The 12,681-nt window shown below is 55.0% G+C and overlaps 1 protein-coding gene across 1 annotated transcript in view; it reads left to right on the top strand.

Moving 5' to 3' along the window:
- Positions 1-8,036: 8,036 nt before the first annotated feature.
- Positions 8,037-12,681, top strand: part of HR (HR lysine demethylase and nuclear receptor corepressor) — a 42,842-nt gene continuing 38,197 nt past the window's right edge. Inside the window, 2 exon segments of the mRNA XM_074940070.1 lie at positions 8,037-8,527; positions 9,911-10,087. Coding sequence (XP_074796171.1) covers positions 10,022-10,087 — 66 coding nt within the window. The 5' untranslated portion in view covers positions 8,037-8,527; positions 9,911-10,021.

The following is a 12,681-nucleotide window of genomic DNA, read 5'->3' as shown; positions in this document are numbered from 1 at the left end:
AGGCCTGGATGCTGGGTACATGTGCTCAGCCTAGTCTAAGCCTCCAGCTTCCCCCTCGCGTTAACCCCTGGATCTGCAGCTGAACACGGAGCCAGGGGTGTTCCGGGAAGGGCTGTGGGCCCAGTCTCCCCTCCTGCCCTGGGCTGGCGGTGCTGCCTTGGCCCTGTAGCAAGCAGAGAGCGAGAGGGCCATCTCTCCTTCCTTCTGTGCCCCAAGCCAAGGCAGGGTTGTTCCCTGCACGCTGGGGCTTTGTCCAGTGTCTCCGAAGCCTCCACCCGCAGGTTTCTCACCGTTCTCTGGGCAAAGTGCTTCCTCAGGCTGCAGAGCTCACTGCTGGGGCATCCTATTCAGCCTGCCCTCTGCTCAGTTTCATCCCCTTGCTCCTTGGACCCTCTCTCCTCCTTCCTTGGCCTTTGCCCCCTTCTGGGCCCTCCAGTCTGTTCCATCCACCCATCCCCTTCTACGCCAAGCCCTGCAGACAAGGGGCCAGGCTCTCCGTGGTCCTCCACCACAGGTAGCTGCTTACATCAATGCTCGTGGGTGTAGTGCTGGGGAGGGGCAGGGTACTAGACAGCCAGGTCCCTGCCCTGAGGAGCCAACAGTCTGATGAGAGGAGGGCTAGGCCGCAAACTGACCGTGCAGTCACTCTGTTTGCTTTGTGAGTCACAGCAGCCAGCGGGGAGCCCGGTGGGCATCTGCAGGAGGGAGCTGAAGGGGGAGAGGGTTGGAGCTGGCCCCACTGTCCCCCGGAGGAGGGTGCGGCCATGGAGATGTGGGCGGGAAGAGGAGGCCTCCCATGGCTGGTACTTTTCCCCATCGCTGGCCGAGGGTTGGTGCTGGCAGAGTGCGGAGGGAGTGGAGCTGTGCAGACCCCCAAAGGGCAGGTTCAGGTGGGTGGAGGCAGGGAGCCAGCTGGGTGGGAATGGGTGTCAGAGAGATGATTCTGGTTCTCTCCCCGTCAGCCACTCTCCCCCCAAATCTCCCCGTGCCCTGGTGAGCCCTCTGTGCTGCTTCCTCCCCTAAGCGGCGCCCTGAAGAGCCCTCTCTGGCTCAGCCTCAGCAGCGTCCTCGCTTGCACGAACTGCATGTCCTAACCTTCCAGGCGGAGAGCCCAATCCTGGCTCGCGAGGAGCTTTGGACAACCTTATTTTTAAACCGTGGCTCCTCACTGCCTCTCCAGCTGGGATGTCTGTGGTCGCTCTGCCCCGGGGCCGGAGGTGAGCAGGGCTTGCGTGCGTGCTAAGCAGTGGAACCCGGCAGGAAGGGGGTGACCCCACCGGCTGTATGGAGGGAAGGCACAGCCGGGCCGCCGTTATGTGGGGCAGGGCTTTGGGTGCTCTGCAGGGGGCCACGCAGCAGACAGTGGGCATTGGAGCAGATTAGATGGAGGTGGCTGGATTAGCTGTGTAAAACCGTCTTGGAGACTATTACTTAAAGCAGCGGAGGAGGAAGGCTGGGGGGCAGGGAGGAAACGGGCCAGAGGTTGCCTGTAATCCTGCTCAATCTGCTTAGGCAGAGCGGTTCCTCCAAGGATACGGCTCGGGGAGGAGGATGCTGAAACAGGACTCTGTGATTTCCATGGTCATTTCATCATCCCAGTGTGCTTGCAAGCCTCTGGCTCCTAAAGGGTTAAGGTCGCCCTGGTGTTTCTGGCTGCTGGAAGACTCAGCTCCCTTTGCTTGTGTAACTCTGCTGCTGGCGAGGGCTTGATCCTGAGAGGTGCTGGGCACCTATCGCTGAGCACCTACAGCTCCGTGTGCCACTGCTATTAGGACTCAGCCCCCTCCCTGACTTTGGGCCTGATTCCGAGCACATCTTGCTCCCATCTCTGCAGGAGAAACCGCAGTGTAACCACAGACTCCCTGGGCTGGGGGAAAGCCACAGCCGCTGGCTGGTTTGGGCCTTGGGCTGCAGTGAACAGAGCAATGGGACCACGGGGTGTTTCTGAGGCTGTTTACATAGTAAGTCTCAGGAAGAAAAGTGGCATCCTTATCCCCATTTTACAGATGGGGAAACAGAGGCAGGGAGAGGTTAGGACCCCAAGGTCACAGAGCAACTTAATGGCAGAACTGAGAATAGAACCCAGGAGTCCTAACTCCCACTCCCTGCTGCTCTAAGTGCTTGAGAACATCTGGCTCCCATCTTAAGAGGAGAAACCTCCTGGCAGAGTCCTGCCTAGGATGCGGACCCCAAGGAGGGGCATGGAGAAGGTTCCTTTCCCAGGAAGGGCTGGCCAAAGTCTGCCCATTGCTCCTCACATCCCCTACCGGAGGAGCTGCTTGCGGGGCATCTCACCAGCAGGTGCTGCTGAGGACAGAGGCAGTGGGACCCCTCCCCCGCCCCTCGTCCAGTGCCAGACATTGATACCAGCTGTGTCAGCTCCCTGGCCTGTGCCAGTTCGCAGTCAGCAAAGCCATAATCTCCCCTTTGGCATGAGGCCAGCGGAGCAATTATCAGGCTGACCTGAGCTCGCCCAGCCGTGGAGAAGTTTCTTTCCAGTCACCAAACCTGCTGCCAGGGTCCTATCTGTCCTCGGGTAACTGAGCGGGGCCTGCACTCCACATCATCGCAGAGGCAATAGCAGAAGGGAGATGTGACCACCCCCCTCCCCTCCTGCCAGGTTTCCCCTCCTTTTAAAGTTTCTAGGAGAATTTTGACAGAGGCTGGTTAGACCCAAGCATTGTGGGGGCAGGTAATGTGCAAAGTTCCCCTCTGTGTGCTGCCAACACCCCTCTGTCCCAACCCATAGCCCTCTCCCCGCAGCTCTCTGACCTCTCAGTCGTGACCTGCAGTCATGCTCTGGTCTGTCTGAGCGGACGCTGGCGCTTACCCCAAGCCATGCAGTGGTAGTGCCCAAACAGCCATTTTTGATTAGACTGAAAACCACCAAACTCATTTCACTTATTAGTCACAGATTCCAAGGCCAGACATGAGCTAGCTTCTCCTGCATAGCCCCGGTCATTAGTCAGATCCAAACTCAGGGGCTCTGCTGTATCCACTCTCCCTTTGCTATCTCACCAAGAGCCAGCCCCTCTGTTCCCTTTGTAAAACCCCCCTGCCCAGGTGAGGCCACGAACAGCTGAGCACTTGATGTTCCCTTTGCGGGGGTTACAGGAGGCCACTAATCTTTGAGCCCAGGGCTGCTCACGTCTCTCTAATCAGCTTCCCCAGCGCTCGGTCTCTGAGTGAATGTACTAGAGCAGGGGTTTTCAACCTCTTTTGATTTGCAGACCACTAAAAAATTTCAAAGGGAGCTGCAGACCCCTTTGCAAATCTTGGACATAGTCTGCAGGGGTCCATGAAAACCACTGTATTGCAGACAGAAGTGAGGGCCAGGTTGCTGACCTGCGTCGACATCTTCCTGCTACTCCCCATCTCTGACCAGCCAGGCTTCCCTGCCAGCATCTGCATGCAGCACGGGGAGCCATTCTCCATGGACTATCCCATGGCAAAGCCAGGAATAGAACCCAGGAGTCCTAGCTAGAGGGGATGTGTGGACCCTCTGCATTAGCTTGGGTTCCATGCACAGACAGTGCCTGGCCTTCGGCACGAAAAGGTTTTAGGCCAGATTTCTCAATCGTTCCCCCATCTCCTGTGACCTTTCCAGAAGAGGTATTTGGCCGGGTTTTCCTTGTCCTGTTAACGCTTCATGGACGGAAATACAGGGACAATGTCCGTGCAGTGCTCTGCAGGGAGTATATTCCAGAGGCAGGAGACTCCAGCCAGGATTCCTCTGAGCCCTGTGGCCATGCCAGATGAAAAGTGATCGCTAATAAAGCCAGTGTCAGACAGGGAGGGGGCTCTCTCAGGCTGGGGCGGGGGGGGGGGGGAGCCGGTAATGGGGTCTGTACCAGTGTCAGACAGGGAGGAGCCCACTTGGGCTGGGGTGGTAGTTGAATCTGTGCTGGGGTCTCCCCTAGTCCCTTTGTTAAAGCGTGCGGGGTCTCTGGGGCCGGGGTACTTTTACTGATGAACCGCCGAACAGGACTGTTGTTAGTGGCCTCTGCTGATTCTGTTTGAATTGCAAGGGCTGTCTGGGCTCTCTGAATTCTCTACCAAGCAGGGTCATACTCTTAATGGTTGGGCTTTTTAAACAATATAAAATCTAACTGACCTTTTTTTGAGGGAAGCGGGTTCTTTCATCCCCTCCTGCCTCCCCACTTGCCTGCCATGACCTGAGAGGGAGTAGCTCCGTTTTTCAGAAGAACTCGTGACTCTGAGTTTATGGTGGGCACGGGGCTCTGTTGAAAATCTGGCCTCAGTGGTGGGTGCGGAGCACTTGGCAGCCTGGATGAAAAGAGAAAGCCCCGCTGCTCAAGTGCACTGGTTATTAGGGGTATTCCAGGAGCAGCCAGAGGCCTCCAATGATAATGGGGCCCCGCTACGCTAGATGCTGTACACACTTGGAGAGAGAGTCCCCACCTCAAAGAGCTCATGGTCTGAATAGACAAAGCCAAAGGGTGAGAGAAAGGAGGGGTTATTCTCCCCATGTTACAGGTGGAAAATTGAGGCACAGACAGATGATTTGACTTGCCCAAGATCACCCAGGGAACCTGTGGCAGAGTCAAGCATAGAACCCAGATCTCCTGATTCCCAGTCTAGTGGATCATCTAGAAGATCATGCCTCTTCCTTGCTCATTGGATGGATGTCCCTTTATCCACCACCAGTGCTTTGGAAATCCTCTTCAAGCATGTTTTCCCCACAACAAGGGGTCTTGGGGACGATGTAAAGCAGCCCTTGGGCTGCCTATTCTTCGTTCCTGCTCCTCACACAGCTTGGTCAGATAGGTCCCACAACCCTCCTCATGATGCTTCCTAAGAGGGTGGAGACAGGGCAGCTTCTGGTATACCAGGAGGACGTGGCTAAGCATGAGCTGGTGTCCGGAGCGCCTCATGTGGGATCTCCCCCACACATAGACACACAGACAATCTCAGCCAGCCTCCGTGGGTTGGATGTGGGGGAGGGGGAGGGTTCAGTGTCCCACAGGCCAATGACTGCTGCATCATGCTGATCAAATAGGCCAAATTCTTCTGGGAGGGAGGGATGCACCGTTCCCTGGGGAGCAGGAACATGGTGCTCGCCTGGGGGCAGCCCCATATTGCCCCGGCTGGTTACTGACAGTCCTTGGCTGTTATGCCAGTTAAGCGCGTGTGCAGGTGGTGGGAGGGCGAAGTTGGGAAGGACAAGAGCCAGAGGAACGGAACGCTCTGTACTCTTGGCCCTGCCAAAGGTAAAAGGGTTTAGCTGGGTGTCGATTTGGTGGGCGAGGTTCTGTGGCCCGCCAGGTGCAGGTCAGCGATGGTCCTGTCTGCCCTTACAGTCTACAATGGCTGAGTAGGGAGGGGACGAGTTGCGTAGGTCCCTCACCTGCCCTGCTAGGCACTGGGAGAGCTACTCAAAGGATGGAAGAAGGGGGGGTTGTGCCAGGAACAGGGCCTTTAAGAAGAGCCACTAGCTAGCACCTGAGTTCTCACCTGGCAGAGAATGGCCATCCTGGGTCCTGCCTTCCCCCCATCTCAGCAAGGTCACTCGTTATGAAGACCATGGCATCTCCCAGCAGGTGGGACCAAGGTCATGCTAACGCCTGCCTCCCTGGATACAGGGGCCTTACCAGCCACCAGCAGACAAAGACCCTGCTTCCCAAGGGGGTCTCTGAACTGGCGATAGATTCTCTTAACAAACTGGGCCAAACTAGCCCTAAACAGAGCCAGCTATTGCTCAGATCGGACTGCACGTGAACCCGCTTTCCCCAGGGATGAACATTCACCTGCAGCTCGTCGGGCAGCCACGTTTCAGGTCAGACAATCTCAATGCATCTGGGCTGGCACCTGCCCCTGCTTGACGCTAGAGGTCAATAACTGGGGGGGGGGGGGGGGGATAAGATGGGTTGTTTATTCCTTAACAGGCTGCTAAGACCAAATCTCTGCTGGACTCTTAGTCCTTGGGGAGGTCCTGGCCGTGCACCCAAAGGAAGTTACCAACCAGGACTGTCTGATGCCTCCCCCAGCCGGCATGCCACACAGCATTTGGCAAACACCTCCCTTAATACTGTTGCTGCTGGTCCCTCTGGGCTGCGTCAGTCTGTGTAATCAACGAGCTGCTGGGGCTTACTCCAGACAGCAGGTGACCATTCACACCTGTATCTTTGTGCTTTTTACCATGCACAGAGGGAGAGGTGGGCCCTGCCCCCGACAGTTCCCTGTGTACTGTTCTGCCCGCCCGCCCCTGGCACAGCAGAGGTGCTCTGCCAAGGTATACCTGGTGTGCTCTAAATGCAGCTACTGGGAATGGCTGGCAACATTCAAGGAGTTAACCTGACAGCCCTGCTACTTGCACTGCCAGCCTGTGGATAGGAATGGAGGGAACAGGCCTTGAAACCCCAAGGGAGAGATGGGTCAGTGCCATAGCAAGGCTTCTGCAATGGGCTCCCCAGCTCCCTGTAGGGGTCCAGATGGTCCCTTCCTTGCAAAGAGTGAAGCGAGCTCCCTTCCTGTCCAAGCTGTCTGTTTCGGTCAGCCAAGGTGGCACCCCACTTGCCCTGGCTGTCTGATACCGGCACCTTCTGTCTGCATTAACCCTTCCAACGCTGTACGCAAGCCCCTTTCCTCACCCCTGGCAGCTGCATCCCCTCCAGAGAAGCCCATCAGTGAGCCAGACAATAGGAAAGGTCTTTACCTGAATGCTAAATGGGGGCCCAACCTGGAATCATTTAGCGGGGTGGGGTGATGGGGGGCTATTAGGTCTATTAAAAGATAACTTGTGCCTGACCCAGGCCCGGTGTGGATAGAACAGAACCCACACCTGACCCAGGAGGTGTGGCAAACCCACAAGCAAGGCTTGTGCACTTGCCGAGCAGGGTGAAGGTGGGGGGGACAGGGTGCAGGGGGGAGAGAATGACTTGAGGGAGTTGTAACAGTTTGGCCTGCCCCTTAAGGGCCAGCGGGTCTGGGGCCAACTAGCCCTGTTCCATTCTCAGACTCAGCTGGGAAAGGGGCAAGTGATTGCAAACCAGCAGCCAGGTGTGCTCAGGGGAGGGCGATGGCTTTTGAAGTAGGGGAGTTAAAGGGGTGGGTGGGTTGGTTGTTGTTTTTTTTCCAGCATTGAGGCAAGGGAAGATTTTGGGGGGCTGTAGCCTCATGTGGGCAGAGGAACTGCTTTGTGTGGCTGTTTTGTTTGAGTTAATAGGAGGCACCAGGCAGCAAGTGTACTGGGGGTTGCCTCTTCCCCTCCCCATGTAGGAGTGAAACCTCAAACAAGGGCAATGATCCGTTTGCTTCCTGCCTCGGGTGCTGGGAATGTTCTGCCGCTGAATGGCTGTGCTCTATCAGTTGGGTGTCTGGGTTAGGGACAGGACTGGGATCCAGTGCTAGGAGCAGGGAAATGGGAAATGGATGGAGGGTGGGGGGCTCCTTAGAGCTCTTGTTCCCCAGGGAACTGCAAACAGCTGTATACTTGGAAATCCCCAACAGTCCATCTCCCCCCACCACCAACTTTTACCCATTCTCCTCTTTCTGATCCCTGACTGTTCCCCTTCTCCTCCACTCTGCCTCCTAGGACCCTCCATAAGTGACCCCCCACCCCCAGTCCATCTCCTCCCTCTCTCTTTCTGGATGCCCAGAGCAGGATTTGAGAGAGAGAGAGCAGCTGAGAACTCACTCGGGTTGGGAAGGGGAATTATGGAGGCTGGTTTCCTGCTGACTGCACGGCTCTCCCCGGTCCTTCTGGGGCTGGCAGCTCCGGCACCTTGCCCCTCCCTCTCCCCACGCAGCCTAGGAGCACACTGGTCCTCAGCAGCCACCCCAGATCTCTGTGCCCTGCTGGGGGCATTTGCAGGAAGGTCTATGTCTCCTGTGATGCCCAAAAGGGCAGAGCAGGGTGAGGGATGAAAGCCAAACTCCTTTCTGTGATTCTTCTCTCACCAGCCCAGATGGATGGGGCACTGCTTGGCCCCAGCCCATATACCGAGGGAGCCCCTTCCCCCTCTGTGACTGGCCCTGATCCAGCCTGAGGGAGCCCCACCACCACCTGAGACAGGGACAGACTCCACAAGCCTGAGCCGGAGGGAGCCCTGTCCCCATCTGACACTGGCACTGAAGCCTGGCTTGGATTCCCTCACTCTGTGTGTGTCCAACCATGCCTCGCTGTCTCTCCCTTTCCCTCCCTCACCTCTGTCTGCCTCTCCCTCCTCCTTTCTCCACAGGCCCCCCTTCCCCTTGCCTGAGTCAGCTGCTGCCATTCAGGGGCCATGTGAGCCCGCACACACATGGCTTGCAGCACTGCACAGAGCTGTATTTTTAGCAGACGGTATCAAAAGCATAATTATGTCTGTTGTTTAAATGCAGCCTCTTTGTTGGCAGCTCGCAGAGCCTTCAGCTGGCTCCCAGGCTATGCTACCAACAAGGAGGGCAAGGAGACACAATGAGAAACTCAATCCCCAGCTGCTCTGAGACTGCCCGAGCCCCAAGGGGTCCAGGTGGCAGAGGATAGAAGTCCCCTCTCCAGGATCTGGGAATACCTTCCATTCAGGTAGGTGCAAGAACTTAGCTCCTTTCACTGCTCCCTCTGCTCTGGCTTGACCAACTGGGGGTGTAGGGGGTGGGGAAGAAGGGTAAGAGAGCCACAACTCCCACTCCCCCAAAAGCTTACTTTTGGCCCACTAACAAGTCCAAGCTCCCAGGCCAGGTGCATGCCAGCTGCTGGTTTCTCAGAAGGACATGGCCCAGAGCCCACCAGTTGCTTACCTAGGGTGTGAGGAATGATTAGGCTGAGGGGGTAGAGAGGAGGCTGGCTGGGGTTCATCAGAGACGAGGTGTGAGAGGTAGGGTAGTTTGGGGGGGGGATTTTAGACCTGGGAAAAGGATGTGGTTTGAAAGGTGGAGTGACAGAGGTGGCAAGGGGATGTTGGAGGATGTGGGGGTTGTTAAAGGAGTCTGTATCCCACATTTGTAAGGGGAACCTACATTCCTTTTCTATTTCCTAGCCCCTTTTCTCCCCTCTCTGGGGACCCACATCCCCAAACACCACCATTTTTTAACCAAAAACATGTCCTCAAGAAGGTGCCAGCCACGGCAGCATCAGGACTTACAAGTACTAAAAGCAATAGCCTTCAGGGGTTGTAATGGGATTCCCCTTAGGTTCGTGAGCTGCAGAGTTACAGGAGATGGATGGGGTTAGCCAGCTCTCTGTGTTCTGAAGGGTACATGGATCCTGCTGAGTCCCAGACAGACTGGGATTGGAGCAAACTGAAGGGTTTAGTTTAAAAAAAAAAAAAGTCTGTCTTTATAAAAAGCTCACCTGGTATAGAAGTGGGGCGGGATCTGTGTCTGCTGGCAGCATTAATTCATAATAATATTGAATCCTTTGAATTTCTACAGCGCTCTCTCCACTGCATATGTCTAAACACTTTGCAAATGTTAAGACGCCAAAATCGCCTCACAGTAGGTCAACATGACTTTCCTCGTGTGACAAAAAGGAGAAACTGAGGCACTGACAGGGGAAGTAACTTGTCCTAGTGCCTGAGTGGTAGATCTGGAAATAGAACCCAGGCCATGTGATCTAACCACTCCAGTAGCAGGGCTGGGAATAGAAACCAGGTGTCTGACCACCAGTACCGCCGCTCTAACCTCTGAAGTCGTGGTTCTCAACCTTTGCCATACAGGACCTCACTTCCATTTAGCAATAGGGCAGGGGTAATCATGGTGGTCACAACCCGCTGACACCTGGTTTACCATCCCTCCCCCTCCAGAGTCATGACCCTCCTGGCTGAGGATCTGTGCAGTAGAACACACTTCTCCTATGGCCAGGAATGGAACTCAGGAGTCCAGACTCTCAGGCCCCTGCTCTAGCCACTACTTACCAGCACACCTGGGTGCAGGCTGCTCATTTGCTCTTCTCCCTAATGCTCTCTAGGTGACAACATCTAGACTGGGTGTCACAGAGACAAGTGAGGAGGGGTGACTGGCTGAGGGCAGGTGGGACCCATGGCTCCCCGGCAGCACCCATCTCCCTCGACACGCTCCTATGGCAGAGAGGCTCGGAGTGAGCGCAGGAAGCCGCAGTGAAATCACTGGCTGTTCCCCTTTGGACGTGAGTTTCGGCACTGTTTGTCATTCTGATCGGGGCTAGACATGGGGCCTGGGAGTGTTTTCTGTTTCTGACAGGGGTTTTTCTATCGCCTATGGGGGGCCTCCAGGTCTGGTCTGGTCAGGCTGCTTCAGCCTCTGGGTGGAGAAGACGCTGGAAGAAATCCAGAACTTGTGTTAATTGGCTGCTAGAGGAAAAAGAGCCCCTGGAACACTAGAGATGAACCCCAACCAACAGCTAGCCCTGAGCACCCCCATGCTCTGGGGGAACTTCTTGAATCCAAGGATGGAGCTGAGCTGTGTCCTGCTGCTATGGGAAATAAATGCAGAGGGAGTTGGGTACCTTGGAGTTCTGCTTGGCTTATTGGCGTTTAACCCTCTCCCCCCCTGGAGAACTAGGTACAGCAGAGACTAGGGCACCTGGGTATGAAACAGCAGCAGGAGGGGTTCCATGCAGTTAGCACAGGGTTATAATGAATCCCTGGGGAGAAATGATTTCTGACCCCTTTGCCTGTGTCTGTCTAATCACCCTACACACTCTCTTTTGCCATAGGTACTCCTCCCTCTGTCAGTTTATCTTTCTATTTTACCTATAGGTTTTTCTGTGGCGCTCCTTACTGTACATAGTATCTAAGTCTAACTGCTGAGTTTCCTGGGTCACCCTTGCAAAACATGTGTCCGAGACAGTTCATTCGCTTATTGTCAGTGTGCCCAACTCAAAACTGTACACAGCAAAACCAAGCTGATTAAACAATTACATGAAATAGGTCAAAGAAACCAGACACCTGCAGAAAATCATTACAGAAATCAACCAAACAGGCAGTAGCTGGGAAATGCTTCTGCTTGTAGATACCCCCTGATGCTTTCAAACAGTCCAGGTGCGTCAGATCAGGGGTCCTGGGATCCTTCCCCCTAGGTTTCTATTAACCCTTTGCAGTGGGTTACAGGGGTCTGTGGATGGATCCGCAGGCCTCCATGGTGGGGTATTTCAGCCCAGGGGTGTCTGACCCCAGCTCCTTCTGCTTTCTCTCCTTTTGAGTTCTTGTTTGAGATTCCACCCCTCCAGAGGGACAGCGCTGAGTTCTTATCTGTCCCTTTAGCCCCACTGGCTCAGGCCAGCAAGGCTGCCTCCTGTGCTCTGAATTTCTCTCTGTATTGCTGGAAGCTGGCCTCATGCTCTGTACAAGGCATCAAGTGGAAAGACCAGTGGCATGTTGGCATGAGACTGTGCTGTTGCCATTCGCCTGTATTGGAACCTGGATATAAAACAGCTGATAATTGGTTTCAGCTGATGCCAAAGGGTGGGGAGGGGGGAGTGACAAGCTAGAGTCTGAACACATGCAGCAGGCAGGCAATTAGTACGAGCTCAGAACTCGCCTGTGCTAGAAACGGTTCTGATCTACCTCCCAGCCATCCCTCTGCTACAAACAGGCGCTAATTGGTCCCCTTGCTGACTGTCTGAGCAAAGTGGCCAAGGAACGAATAAGCCATGGTGTGGGGTCTCTCCCCTGCACCCCAATGGGAGTCCCTTAGGGCAGGGTTTGGCACATGAGAGAAGCTTGCCTTGCTGGATGTCAAGCCCCAGGGGTGTCCCATCCTAGGGGACGTGAATTGAGACCCAGCAACTCATTACACAGAGGGGCTGCCAAAATCACATTTTGCCCTGGGCTGGATTTGAACCTGTAACCTGGTGCTCACAGCCCGGTGGGAACCGACTTTTTCCATTTTTTTTTTCATTCTGAAATGGAACGAAAATTTCAAAATGTCCTGCAAAACCAAAATCCGCCCTCCCCCTTTTGTTTTGGGTGAATCAAAATGTTTCATTCCAATGCTGACTTTTAAAAAATTTGCTGTTATATTTGGCTATTGAACTTCCTTCAAAAATAGAAACAAAAAACCGTACGACCCCGGTCAACTTCCATGGGAATGCTCTGTTGCATTTTCCTCTGTACGAAATGTTGTTGAAATTGATGCCCTTCTCGGTGCAATGTTTCACTTTCCACAAATCCGCATTTCCCGGTGGGAAAACGTCCCGATGGGAAACTCCAGACCAGCCCTACTCGCTGTGATCAATCCCATTAGAGATGAAAGGGTGCCCTGCTGCCTGGTTCTGGGAACCTCTTCTGCATTCACACCCGGTTAGAACCCACCCTTTTGTTGGGTGACTGGCCCCAGTGCCCTTCAGAGCGCAGATCAGGGTTTATGGGGCGAATCCCCAAAGCAGAGAGCTTCACTCCCACACTAGTGGGAGCTGAGATTAAGGGCAAGGCAGACGGCAGCCATTGGATAGCTGCCATTGATTTCCCAGTGGGCTGGCAACCTCCAGTGAGGGAAACAGAACAGAGCTTGTGGTCGGTAAAGCTATATCTGTGGCCTGGACTGGCTTTCTAAGCCCTCAGACTCCAGGGGGAGCTTTTAATTGCATCAAGGTATTTGAACCCAGTTAATGCCACTTATCTCCATAACCAGGAGTCCCCACTGGGCAGGGGATGTACACGTGCACAGGGGGAGCACAAAATTCAAGGGCTGCTGGAGAAGCAGGATAGGGCCTTTCTGTGCCACCCCCTTCCCCGCCTCGCTGTCCTGGGGCTCGGTTGA

The sequence above is a fragment of the Natator depressus genome, chromosome 26 (assembly GCF_965152275.1).
Source record: "Natator depressus isolate rNatDep1 chromosome 26, rNatDep2.hap1, whole genome shotgun sequence".
Taxonomy (NCBI): Eukaryota; Metazoa; Chordata; order Testudines; family Cheloniidae; genus Natator; species Natator depressus.
This window is presented reverse-complemented; position numbering and strand designations above follow the sequence as displayed.